This window comes from Rattus rattus, chromosome 6 (genome assembly GCF_011064425.1).
Source record: "Rattus rattus isolate New Zealand chromosome 6, Rrattus_CSIRO_v1, whole genome shotgun sequence".
NCBI lineage: Eukaryota > Metazoa > Chordata > Mammalia > Rodentia > Muridae > Rattus > Rattus rattus.
Window position 1 is genome coordinate 114,144,134 of NC_046159.1, and position 14,021 is coordinate 114,158,154.

Sequence of the window (14,021 nt, forward strand, 5' to 3'; positions counted from 1 at the left end):
GGAGAAAATGTATTCTCATGAGGGTTGCATAATTTTAGCACAAGAGGTAACAGTCCACTTTCTTCATAACCACACCAATGTTTGTCTTTGGTGTTCTGTGGCCACCTTAACAGGTATGAGGTAATAGTTGTGGATGGTTCTGCTTTCTCTCTCCCTAATGCCACGTTTTGTTGTTGCTGTTGTTTTGACTGCTCTTCCTCGCTCTTCTTTGAGTAACTGTCTCTCCACATCCTTGACTTAAGTTATAAATAAGCATGCTTTTATGTTATTTCTTCCTGCTGGGACATAAGAGTTCTCTAAATATTTGAGGTGAACCTCTTAAGAGATAAATGGTTTAAAATTAGTGTCTCCCACTTTATAAGATTCTTTTGTTGTACTGGCCAGTACTTTTGTTGAGTTGGAGCCTACAGCTCAGTGCTTTCCTACGAGTCTTGGTACATGGTGGATTACTCAAGCTTAGCATAAGGACAAAGAAGCTTTCAATGCTTTATTCTGAAAGCTTCAGTTTCATGTCATATATTTACATTTTTTTCTTGCGTTTTGGGGGTTTTTGTTTGATTTTTTGGATATGGATATGGAGTTTTCAAGGACTACTCATTAAAGAGACCATTCTTTCAGAACTATACATTCTTGGCACATTTGCCAATCATCAAGTAACCATACACATGAATCTTTATTTCTGGACTTTCATTTTATCTCACTGAAACATATATGTCTTTCTGCTAGTACTATACTGCTTTATTAACAGTAGATTTGTAATATACTTAGGAAATGAGAATATCATAGACTTAAGATTTTTTCTTCCTGGGGACTGTTTCAGGCCATATGGGACTTTCTATATATTTTAAGAGATATTTTTCTTTTCATATTAAAAAAAAAAACCACTGAGATTTAATCTTGACTGCAATACACCTTCATCCTGCTCTGAAGATTGTAGATTTCTGAAGAACATTAACCCTTGCTATCCACATTCATAGGACATCACTGCATCTGTCTGTGTCATCTGATTCCAGCAATATTCTGTGCTATTCAAGGCACAAGTCTTCACTCCCTTCCTTAAGTTTACGCCTAAGCATTTTACAGTATCAGTGCTACTCTAAATCTAAGTTCTCTGTTACCCTTTCAAATTGTCCTTCACTGGTATGCTTACATAACATTATGTTTGATTTTGTAACTTTATTGAACTCATTCATAAGTTCTAAGAGGAATTCCTTTGTGAAGTATTTAGACTTCTATTTAGAGGATAATGTTCTTTATAGACATAACTTTATTTCTTCTTTTTGCCTCCAGCCTACAACTGTTTTGGTTACAACTTGTAACACTGTGTAGAACACAGTGCCAAAGACAAGCCACACTTGGAACTTTCTAATTTCTGAGGACAGGCTTTATCCTCAGTGACTAGCATTACGTTAGTTGTGAGAGTTCCATATATGTAGTGAAGCTGATAATTTCTTCCACATATTCTACACTGAACTTTTATAATGACAAACTTAGATTTTTTTTTTTATTACATGTATATTTCTCACAGGTATTTTCTTTGTGGTTACCATGGGCTCATGTAATATACTTTAAAGTATCAGCAATCTATTCCAAGCTTACAGATATTTACCTTCAATTACTTAAAAACTCTCTCCTCTTAGCACAATTTATCAGATCATACTCAGTATATTCTATATTGCATATCCATTAACACATATTACAGCTAGATTTTCTCTTCTGTCTGCCTTTAATTTCTGTGCCTGTTGATCATGTGCTTTCACACCATTTAGAATCCTTTAAAACACTGTATCCATATGGTGTTAAATAAGACCCTGGAATCTAAAGACCACATTCACATCACAAATTATGGCCAAAGAATATTCACCACTATTGTTTGGCAATTAAAAATCAGGATTGAGCTCGATCTAAGTTGTGTCTCTGAGATCATCAATAAAGCAGTTCTTGATCAGAAAACAGCACACACATTGATACCTACCAGTTCCTTTGCTGAGATATGGAGGCTTAAAGAATTTCACAACACCATAGACATTGGCAACTGCACCTTCCTTAAGTAGATTCAGGGGTGTATATGTATAGGGAGTTATTGGAACCTAAAGAAAGAAAAGACAACAATTATATGACAGCTACATTTAAGATTATGGTCATACCTATAAATTACCATGTATATTTCATTTCATTTTCTTTTTTTTTTTTCTTTTCTTTTTTTTTGGAGCTGGGGACTGAACCCAGGGCCTTGTGCTTGCTAGGCAAGCGCTCTACCACTGAGCTAAATCCCCAACCCCTCATTTCATTTTCAAATGGTATCCTACAGAGGACTTCAAAATGTAAAGGGGAAGAAACATCTATAAAACAACACAGTAGCTTTCAAACGTTACTATAGAAACCAACTAGTTTTCTTGAAGTAATTTTGTTCAGAAGTAGAGAAATTAACACAACAAACTATAAAAGTATAACCAACTAAAAATGTAATTGTATAAAAGGAAAGTATAAAGTCCATTAAAATATCAAAAGTAGTTGTATATCCTGAAGTCAAACAGAAAATACTTTTAAATATGTGTACCATCAGTGTTAAAGCTCTACAAGAATCTTACTGGGAGATGACTAAGTGTGGCAAGACATCTGGGAAGGCCCAGAGGAGCCACTAGAGTTCTGTCCTGAATTTGTATTTGGCTCTAAGAGTTCTCTGGTATTAAATCATCCCAGCTAGCATTCAGTTACCTCTTTCCTACCTGGCAAAGATTAAGTTGGAAAATGAAATTCATACTATAACATGGCAGAGAAAATGCAAAACATGTAAATTTTAATGCCAGTTTTTAAAAATATATTATCAGTTCAAAACTTAGGAGCCAATCAAAATCATCCCCCTACACACACAGCTATACTTGAAAATCTGAGACTAGATTGAGAAGTCAACTGAATGGAACAATTCACAACAATAACAAGGAAAAAGAAAGAATAAGGAAAGTGTTGCATGAGGTTGTATCTGCATGTTAACACGATCACTAAATTAACATGTAAAATTTCGGTAGCCCATTTACTCCTGCCCCATTGAGAAACAAACTTAGCACATCTCTCTGAAGATGACTATTAAAAACCCAGAGATTAATTCTTTTTTCTCTTTCTTTTCTTGATGCAGATAGAGAAGGGCTTTGCAATTTAATCAGTTTTTAATGTACAAGACAAGTGTGGCTCATTAATTATGTCAGAATAATGCTTGGCAAAAGGAACAGAAAAGAGAAGATCTGAGCTGTCACAGTATGCCCACAAAATAACTAGACAGGCATTCTGCCTTACCCAGTATGTCCCTGATAGGAGAAGAATGGGAAAGGCAGCACGGCTTCACGAGACTGAACAGTACCTGCGTAACTTCTTACCAGTTCAAAACAGAAAAAAACAGGCAAAACAAAATTTATTAAATTACCTTCCCATGAAATTAGTCACTATACATTCATATAACCATTTGTATTGCTGCAATTCTTGTATCAACTGATTTGTCTACATAGTAATTCTCTTATAAGTTGGGTTAATGAAGTCTTCAATGGGTATTATCTGTGAATATCATAAATTTATATAATACTTCCAAATAATACCAACCTGAGTAGCAATTTGTTTCTATTGCTGACAGTGAAGGATGATGCCCTAAAGCAAGACTGCAGGGGAAGGGGACATCTAAGTCACTTTGAACTTGAGATAAATGTTGTTAGGGGACAGTTAATAGCAATAGATAGGGGGAATGATAAATAAATGGCTATCGCTGATTAGGTGTTTGCTAGGTTCATCATGACTGTAAAAGGGACATGATACAGTTTCTACCCCTGGAGCAGAGCTAGTAGGGTTGGGGTCTTCTCAAGTGCAGATGTTTGCTATAGGTGTAAGGATTATTTGCATAGTAATATACATATTTTTCATGTTGCAGGGAATGCTCTCCTTCCCAAGGTTAATGACTCCATGATAATTTGAAACAGCATGAGTCTGGGAAGCAAGAATGTGCCTAATGTCCCTCAGCAAAATGGTAATTCTGTGATCTTTAGGACAGCCCTTAAGGCTGTGGGAAAGAACTCTGAAAACATGAGTTCAAAATATATAAACAGTTTTTAGAAAGACAAGCAGATCTCTGAGCTCAAGGATGTCTACAGAGCAAGTTCCAGGACAGTACAGCTTAGGCAGTGAAGGAGTTGGAAAACAGAAAGCTAACTTGTCACATAAAAATAGCTCTATATCTAGATTTATCACCACAAGTGCTATGCCCAACAAACTGCATAGGACTTGCTATATTAAAAAATATACCTGCTGTCTTTTCTAAGAATCAAGGGGCTAAGGTCATAAAAGGTTATTTGTGGGATAATCTAAAGGAAACAGGGAGTCATGATTGAATTGATAGGCAAATAAAAGACTGGGCTTTGGTTTGAAAGAGCTCAGCTATTTAGACAGCTAACATAGATAGCTCTTTTAGAATTTTGTCTACCAGGTTTTCTAACCAAAGATACCTAAAAGCTACCCAGAGAGCTATAAGAGCTCTTGTAGAATTTTTCAGAAGGTTTTCTGGGTTTGATTAGAAAATCCAAAAGATATCTAGAGATTTATTATAGCTCTTTTAGAATTTTTCTGTCAGGTTTTCTGACTTTGGTTGGAAAATCCATGAACTACCTAGAAAGCTGTGTAGAAAGTTATCTTGAGCAGGCAGCAGAGCTGTTAACTTGCATCCATCACTGACTTTGAGTAATTTCTTCTACTGCTCTCAAACGCCCCTTTCCCAGAACCTTATCCCTAGCGGAGGCTGGTCCTTGGCAACTGGTAACATGGAAACATGAACAAAACGCACAAAGCAAACACCACTTACAAACACTCGGACATAAAATTTTATCACAGATCTGAAAATAGTCTGACAAGCTGGTGCTAAGTGTCTAATATCGATGATAATAGGAATATAGTATTTAAAGCATCCTATCATGGGTTGTGGTAAATATCAAAAGGCTTAACCTTTTATTCTGTACTAGTACCCGCACTGTTGGGGTATTTTTATCTCAGGGGCTCCACGCTGCCCCCAAGTACTCTCAGACCCAGGCAGTCAGTGAGCCATTCCAGTGTGGCTCCTTTCCACGCTGGTCCCTAGAGTTAGTCCAGATGCCAGAGGGCCCTATGGAACTAACCATAATTTATCTCTGGTTAGTGTCTCTCCTGGCGGCTGTCTACTAGCCGGGAACTCTCTGGTTCCAGCTACCTGGTAAAATCAGGACTCACTGAATTCCATCATGCTGAGACTACAGCACATGCCAACACTTAGCTAATAATATATATATATATATATATATATATATATATATATTCATGTCTACCTTCTGTAGCATTACACGGTATAGATCTAGAAGTCACTTATCCTAAGATACTAAACATATTCATGAGAAAGCTACAGGATGTAATACCCTAAGGATAATTTGATGACATCTTCAAAAAAACCTTTAGCACATAGGTCACCTATCTATAGCCAAGACATGAAAGGCTTCTATTATGTCTTGATAGCTTAAGACAAAGCTCATCACATGATGGGGCAAGCGAAGCAATGAGGCAAGAGAATGTGAGAAATAGTAGGGACTGAGAATGTACCTCAGACACAGCCATGTACCAACCAATCAACCAAAAACCCCAAAGAAACAAATGGCAACACAACCTCTCCTCAATCAAGAACAAACCCCATCCCTAAAAAAAATGGGTTAAATGAAATATAATTTACAGCAGTGGATAAAAACCAGGACAATTATGCTTGGAAGACTAAAATGTATCTATCTGGACTGGGAAGATGGTTCAGTAGAAGTTCGTTATCTCTCTCTCTCTCTCTATATATATATATATACACACACACACACACACACACACACACACACACACACACACACACACACACACACATTGGAGCACCTAGGTAAACACTTGGTGAGTTTGGTGGTCCACCTGTAATCACAGCAGACAGAGGAACCAGGCTAGCTATCTAGAGTTAGCAAACTCAATGTTTTAGTGATATATTCTGCTTCAGATTATATAGTAGATATTGATAAAAAGAAGACAAATGACCATCAACTGATAGCATAAACATGTACTTCCCATGTACACAAACAGTGGTTAATGATCTCTTACTGCTTTTGGAAAAGACTAAAGTTTGGATTCTAGTAGCCGCATTGAGTGGCCTACAAATGTATATAACTCCAGTTCCAAGGGATCCAATGCCTTCTGGCCTGGGTGGGCACCTCCATGCAGTACATAAACTCAAACAAACATATAAAGAAACACAGAAAGAGAAAGGAATAATAAATGAATGCATACAGGTAGAACACACATTATATTAAACTATATCAATGTATTGCCTTCTTTCTAATTTCATTCAGCTGTAAGTATCCAACCTGTAAAAATAAAAATTACTTCCTGATATCACATATCACAATTTTATAAAATAAAGGAATATTGGTTAAAAATGTATAAGTATAAAAATTGTTTTTTATTTATACAATTTGTTAAATCACAACTCTGTACCCAACAACCTGCTTTAATAAGGCTAACAAAGGAGATGAATTTGCTGTGGTTTAAACTAATAAAAACTATATCTTCATAAAGAACGGTTTTCTTCCAATTTTCTTACATGTGTACAGCTTATGCAGAAATGTTAGTAGATGATACAGGTAAAAAAAAAATCAAGTATCAATACGTACATACAGAACTATAATACAACACCCTCATATAAAAAAGTGAAGATGCTGGTTTCCATTGGATTAGCACTAATGTGAAAGCTGACTATAAAATAGGGTAATTTAAAATCAAACTATAAAGTAGATCAAAATATGGAGCAGATGCACAAATGTGTATGTATCCCTGTATATTAAATATTACCTTACCAAAGACATTGTTTGATGGGAAATCCTCTCATAGATTTATCACAAACCTGGAAACAAAATAAGAGGACTTACTTGCATGTCACTTCCATTCAAATGTGGTTAGCTGTACATTTAACAACACTCATGCTCTCCAGCATGGTATAGTTTGGTTCCACGACTCATGTCAGGCACATAAAACCACCTGTACCTGTAGTTCCGGGGACCCAACACGCTGCTCTGGACTCAACAGGCACCTGCATTCACGTACACACACACACACACACACACACACACACACACACACACACACACACACTCCCATAATTTAAAAACAATGTTCAAGCTGTAAGATCAAAATAAGATAAGGAAAAGGAAGTGCTCTCAAATCTCCTTACAGCAACTTCATTAGCCGATGTCAGGCTCAGCATACAGGAAGGGACTGACAATCCAACACTGCAGCAACGGTGCGGGGAACTTCCTGTTATAGAGTCCTCAGACACAGTTTTTCTTTTCTTTTTTCTTTTGCAACAGATAATTTCAGCAGAGTAGCTAATGACTTTAAAAGGGACGGGGGATATTGATGGCTCAAAATTTGGCCATTGTGTGGCGTGTTTATGGCTCATGTGCACCGTGAGCATCTTTGTTCCCCTTTAACCTGTCTAATGCCATTTTGTTTTGGGAAACACAACTCAATGAGAATGTTTCAGCCTTCACACCAAACTAAAAAAATTCAGACGTAGTATTTCACTCACAGACTTAAATATGATTCTATCCAATTACTTTGTCCTAAAACCACAACAAGAGTAGAGAACGTAGAGCTCTTTATAGTAAATCCATGAAAAGTTTCCGTCTGAAGCTTCTACTTCTCTCTAGCATATGCTGCCACTTAAGAACAAAGTACAGTCTCACATAATTTTCATAAAAAGTAAAACACACTTGCTTTCAACTGACCTCAGAGTCTCAGAGCACTACATTACAAAGTAAATGAAAATACGATTTTAGTCAAAGATTTACAACTGTTTAATCTAACATGTCTGCTAATTCTAAATTCTAATGTACACTCACACAAAAGTCAGGCACACAGACACACATACAGACTTAACCTATAGTCACACACACATACAAATCCCTGGCTGTTCACATTTACTATTTCACGAAGAACATTTTCAAATATAAACATTATATAGAAAAAAATACAAAAAAAATCAAATGTATAGGGAACACATAATATCAAAGAACAGCTGGTTTTTAATCAAAATTTTCTTAAGCTAGAAAAGGAGGAAAATTTGATATTTAGCATTTTAGAAAATTCAAATTCAGAATACAGGAAGCAGATATTATTTCAGGCATCTTTGTTGACTGGAAAAACAGTGAAAACCAAGTTCTTCACCGACTCCAACACACAAACACCAGGATAATCACCCATCCTCTGCCAGTGTCAGCAATGCTATCTTTAGTGTCCATCATGAAGGACAGTCCTTTAATTAGCACAAAACTTCTACAGTGTGTTTTCTATTTGAGACCCCACTCTTGTACAAAACAAACAAACAAAAAAGAACAAATTGAAAAACAATGTATTAAATAGCCATGGCAATGGTCTCACTTGAACTCTGATCATAGAATGAAACTACAATTAAATCATTTATATTCTAATAGTGGAGCTGTGTCTGTGGACATACCAAAAAGATTAGGAAGAACCATGGAATGATGTGTACATAAATATTAGGATATATTTTGTTAGAAATAGATGAGAGAGATGTAGAGATATGGTTCAGCTTTCTGCTCTTACAGAGGACTCCAGTTCAGTTCCCAGCACCCATAGCATGCAGCTTTCAGTCACCTAAAATTCCAGTTCCCAAGGGATGCAATGTTCTCTACTGGCCTCTTCACCTTCTGGTACCATCATGCACATGCTGGCCCAGACATAAACAAGCAAATCTTTTAAAAACTGAGGTGAACATTTAGATAGCCTAATGGTCGCTATACATGCAGGTATAATTTTTGAAGTCTAATATACATTCTACAATATGGTTTAAATTATATAATTTATAAATTTGCTTCAAAATAATACACAACACACTTAAATGAGTTAAACACTCAAAGGAGGAAATAAAGTGCCCAATAACTGTAATTCTTGATCTTGATTGGACAGAGAATCCACTAAGTAACATGCCTTTGGGGAGGTCTTTGAGGAAGAAGCTCTTCCAGCAGAGTAGATGGTAAATTCCAGCTAAGATTTATATCAAGACTCACATATCCAGGAGGTCTAAGGAAAGAGCAGTGCAGCTTGACTGCCCACCTTTCATTCCTGCTAGTGAGTGCGTCAATCCCGCTGCCGCCGTCGCTGTCATTTACTGACATCAGACAGCAGCTTCAGAGTCTTCCAAAGGCTCTGGAGAAATACTGTAGGGTTTCAGCACCAGGTAGGGACCGCTGAAGCATCAAACAGATTGGCTGAGCAGGACTGAGGTCCTTAGTCTCTCCAACACGCAGACGGTCATCGTTAGGCCTACAGCCTCTACAGTATAAACAAATAATATATACTTTCTATCAGTCCACTAGAAAACTCTAATATGCTGTTCAAATTAGGTGGCAAGTATATGACTATTAGCTAAATAAGTCTCACTGGTGCTATATGTTAATAAAGGCTCAATCGGGTAAAGAAGCCAATGGCAAACCTGACAACCTGATTTGACTTCAGGACCCACTTGGTAGAGAGAGAGGACCAACTCCACACGTTGTCCTTTGACTTCTATAGTCCTGAACACAGTGTTACCTATATGTCTCATAAATGTCTTTATCACAACAAGCAAGTACCCTCTTAACCTCCTGAGTTCTACTATCATGAAAAGTGCTGGACTTGTCAAATATGTTTTCTGCAGCTAGTGATATAATCATTTTATGTTTCCCCTTTATTTAATTAAGGTAGTATATTACAATGACATTATTGTTGTTATTATTATTTTTTACATTTTTTACGTCTCTTTTTGGTAAAATATATTTGACAATTTTTTCAAAAATGAATCTGTAAGTGAATATTATTGGTAACTCTATATCTATTTTAAAACAATAAAAATAAAATTATTCTGCAACTTGAAAGTAAATGTTTTCAGCCATTTGATAATTTTTCAAAAATATTACTACAATGTTGACTTTTGATTTCAATTTTTCTGTCACTTGATAAAACATTCATTTGTATATAAACATATTAAATATAACTGTTTTATGCATAATAAAGCTGGTAAGTATATTTTCACAAGCATAGTTATTTTGAAATATAATTATGAAGAAAATAATTTAAATGTTTGTACTTAAGGCATGCCAGAAAAATAAGTTCATAAAATGGGTTAAACAAAATCAATAGAAAGCAGACATGGTGCCATGACCACAATTCTAGCACTTGAGAGACTGAAGCCAAGGACCACAATGTCACATCCTTTCTGAACTGTACAGTGAAACTAGCACAGATGGGTAGCAGAAAAGCACAAGCACAACCTGAATAAATCCCCAAGTTTAAAGTAGAAAAAAACATGGGCTGGAGATAAGGCTCAGCCATTCAGAGTTAAAAACCACTAGGTGCTCTACCACAGGACCTGGTGTTGGTTCCTAGCACTCAAATGGTGGCTCACAAATGTCTTTAACTCCAGGACTAGGAACCCAACACCCTCTTCTAGTCTCTGAGAGTACCAGGCACACATGCAGTGCCAGATACACATGAAAGCAAAACATCCATACACATAATAATAATAATAATAATAATAATAATAATAATAATAATGTTTAACATAAAAAGGTCAAAATTTTCAAAAAATAGTCAAGAATACTAGTAGAAAGGATTTAATTAAAAATTACATTGGAAATTAAAGATGTACTGAACGGAGTTAAGAGATCAACACAGAAGAAGGTACTATAATAAGATATAAAATACAGAAAGTTGATGACGTAAAAAGCTGACACTTGCAATATATCAAATAGCTGGAATCAACCAAGGAAAAGCATATTATGCAGCTAAAAGCTAGAAATGAGGCATCACTACTAATCTTATCAACATTAAAATGCACCAAGGAATAACTTTACAACAGTTCCTTGGTCAAAGTAAATGAAAGGGGCAATTTCCTATAGAAATACAAACTGTCAAAAGTTCCTTCAAGACAAAACACGTAAAAGTAGAGAGAGGAGGCTGACCTCAACTTGAATAATTACATTTATTGTAATATTTCTCCCATGAAAATGTCACTTGGCACAACCAGCTTTACTGTAGCTTACTTTTCATTTAAGGCAGCAATAATCATTCCCCAAACTATTCTTAAGTGAAGAGGGGGGCCACTAACAATCTCTGTCACAAGAACTTCATCCTTAGACAAGAGCGTCATCATAACAAAGCTCCATACTACTAGCTTTTAAAATCGAGAAGCCAGAATCTGTAGCCAGGTATTAGAGACCCAACACAACAGTATATCAAAAATAGTTTTTTTCTAAAAATACAAGATAGTTTTAAAAGGAAAAGAGATGAACAATCAAGGGGAACTACAAACTAGCATAGTAAATTAAGAGAACCAGTGATCAGCACACAAGGTAACGAGTGTCTTTAGCAAAACCCAAAATTCAATTAAGAAGGAACTCTCAGTGAATTAAGGTGTGAAGACATTTGCTCAATCTGAGGGATATACTTACTGATAAACATCATTTGAAAGAATAAATGACTTACTGACACTACGTTTCCACAGATGGCTTTCAATATACAGTGTCATCTGTCTCTAATGCAGTTACAGAGGTTCTTCTGGTCTGTCCACCATCTCTTTCTGTCTTTGGTATACAACACTGACTACTTGGACAAGGAGTAGAATGAGTACCCAACTTCTATTTCTGATCTCGGGGAAAGGTTAAAGTGCCACACCATTAACTATAATATTTGCTGCGACTTTGGAAGACAGCTACGGTCATATCAAAAGAGGTTTCTCACAGTCCTAGTCATCTATGATAAACTACTGTAAAATTAAATCACACACATTTAAACTACATGTAAAAGGTGAAAAATATAATATGCTGACAATTGTGTATAAGTCACCCAAATTCTCATAAAAATAGTGACGGAAATGTAAACAAGCATTAGTGCTCTGGAAAAGGCTTTGCCAAAACTTAGTAACAATAAATATGTGGATGGCCTAAAACACATAAAGAATAGAAAAACTAGAAGTTATTCTATATGGTCGGCAGAAACACATGCTCCTAAAAAATAAATGCAATTATACTTGATACAGCCAAAACCATAAAACTTCAACTGTCTATCACCAGTAGAACAACAAGACCAGAACAGATAAATGGCCACATACGCACAGAAAGGAGTAAGTCCAGGGCAACAATAGACCAAAAATCATGTTATACCTCATTAACATAAAGTTCACAGACGAGCACTGTGAGGCCATACATTTCAGTAAGGAAAGACAACTAATGTATGGCTCACAAGGACACTCATTATCCTTGGACGGCAGTGACAGAAAGAGCTAGCTCTACGTCAACCTCTGTTCTAGATTAGACACTAATTACAAGTGTGTGCTTCCCTTGTAAAAACCCATATGACCTGGTCATTTTCACACAAGGACGTACACCTGAGAAAACGTAAAGGCTTAAAGCAACAAGCCCATCTGGACTGATACTGCAGTGTCTGACCTGCCACATACTACACTCATTTGTCACTGATTACTTAATAAACGAATGGCTTCTCTGAGAAGATCTCTGAGAAGATGAGGTCCATAACTGAGCCTTCTGCTCACTTGATCTCTGGCCCAGTGATCATCTATCAAATCCAACTAAGAGAAACCCAAAACTAAACAAGACAAGCTTCAAATCTTCTGTCAATGCCTCTTACATGATGAATATAATACAGACACTGAATTTCCTCAAAATTTATTCTCTTTATACTCCACAAATTTGTTTTTTAACAAGATGATACTTGTATTTGGTATTGTAAATTTTGTAACTATTCATTGTATTCCTTCTCCCCTCCATGATGTAAACTCTAGGAAGCAAAGGTTAAATTTGGTCACCACAGTCTTCCCAGTACTAACAACAGTGCCTACTCTTTTGATGGTGGTAATAATACCTGCAGTTCATAGTCTGAATCCCATTCCAGCCCTGGACTATACAAACAATTTACAGGCTTTAAGTGTGACTAACCGGTGGTATCTAAATGGCTAAGTTACACTTCCTAGATTGCCAGGATTACTTGAGCATTACTAAAAAGAGAGAACTCTCCCTATAGAGGGGGCCATCAATATAAAAATTAGTATGTCAAAGGCAAAATTTAAAGAAGGTTACTAAAATAATTAGATCACGCTAGTCAAAGTACAAACAAAGCAGTCAGCCATTGCAACAGTCTGGTTGTGGGAGTAAAGGGATCTCATGTAACGGTAAATGAGAGTTAGGAGGACATGCTACAGCAAACCTTTGGCAAACGGAGAAACCGCATTGCCTTATACAGATATTGGCTGTCTACTTTTCTGTAAACAAATTACCTATTAAAAATCGGTGTGTGTGTGTATGTGTGTGTGTGTGTGTGTGTGTGTGTGTGTGTGTGTGTCCCCAGCCCCATGTGAAATGTAAATATATAGTTACCTCCTTCTAGAGTATAAGTAAAAAATAAGCACAAATGAAGCGTGGTTTCATTACGTACCTCAAAGTCTAATCTTCAAAACAGCTGTTTTACTTCCGTAAGGCAATAAGAAGCAACTGAGTTTTCCCTGAAAGGAAAGGAAAAATAGTTAGCAAAGAAGACCATTTTTAATAATATATAAGCAAATGTTACAATAGATTTTGAAGACTTAGAGTTTATGGAGCTGTATAACATTAGCAAAACACATAAAGACTCTTGGAGAATGGTTCCCACATATGAGCACCTGAGAGTTACTATCAGAAAGATCTGTGTTTACCACACCCACCCACCCCCACACCCACCCACCCCCCCCCCCACACACACCCCTGTGCAACCCTAGAGTGATGTAATCATTTCTTCTAATGTCTCTGACCAAGGATTATTGGTTCACAGTATCCTCAGTAAGATGCTCATTTGCCCTAGCCGTTGCTCTACACCTACTGTTCACTATGGAAAGCTTTCTTCGTTGTAATGCTATGTTACTCCTAAATAAGCTGAATTAATCA

General features: G+C 36.4%; 1 protein-coding gene and 1 non-coding gene across 5 annotated transcripts in view; one reads left to right on the forward strand and one right to left on the reverse strand.

Annotated features, from left to right (window-relative positions):
- Pot1 (protection of telomeres 1) overlaps positions 1-13,610 on the reverse strand; it is a 55,529-nt gene extending 41,919 nt beyond the window's left edge. Inside the window, exons 1-3 of one of the 4 annotated variants that reach the window (XM_032906861.1) lie at positions 13,537-13,610; positions 6,885-6,931; positions 1,976-2,090 (exon numbers count right to left, since the gene is read on the reverse strand). In XM_032906861.1, coding sequence (XP_032762752.1) covers positions 1,976-2,090; positions 6,885-6,893 — 124 coding nt within the window. In that variant the 5' untranslated portion in view covers positions 6,894-6,931; positions 13,537-13,610. Of the gene's footprint in view, positions 1-1,975; positions 2,091-6,884; positions 6,932-9,036; positions 9,105-9,162; positions 9,461-13,536 lie in introns of those variants that run through there. The other 3 variants (XM_032906863.1, XM_032906864.1, XM_032906865.1) reach the window with 3 other exon arrangements.
- LOC116904658 lies at positions 4,578-4,640 on the forward strand. The gene has a single exon (XR_004388358.1). It is a non-coding gene; the product is annotated as a U7 small nuclear RNA (small nuclear RNA).
- Positions 13,611-14,021: the final 411 nt, after the last annotated feature.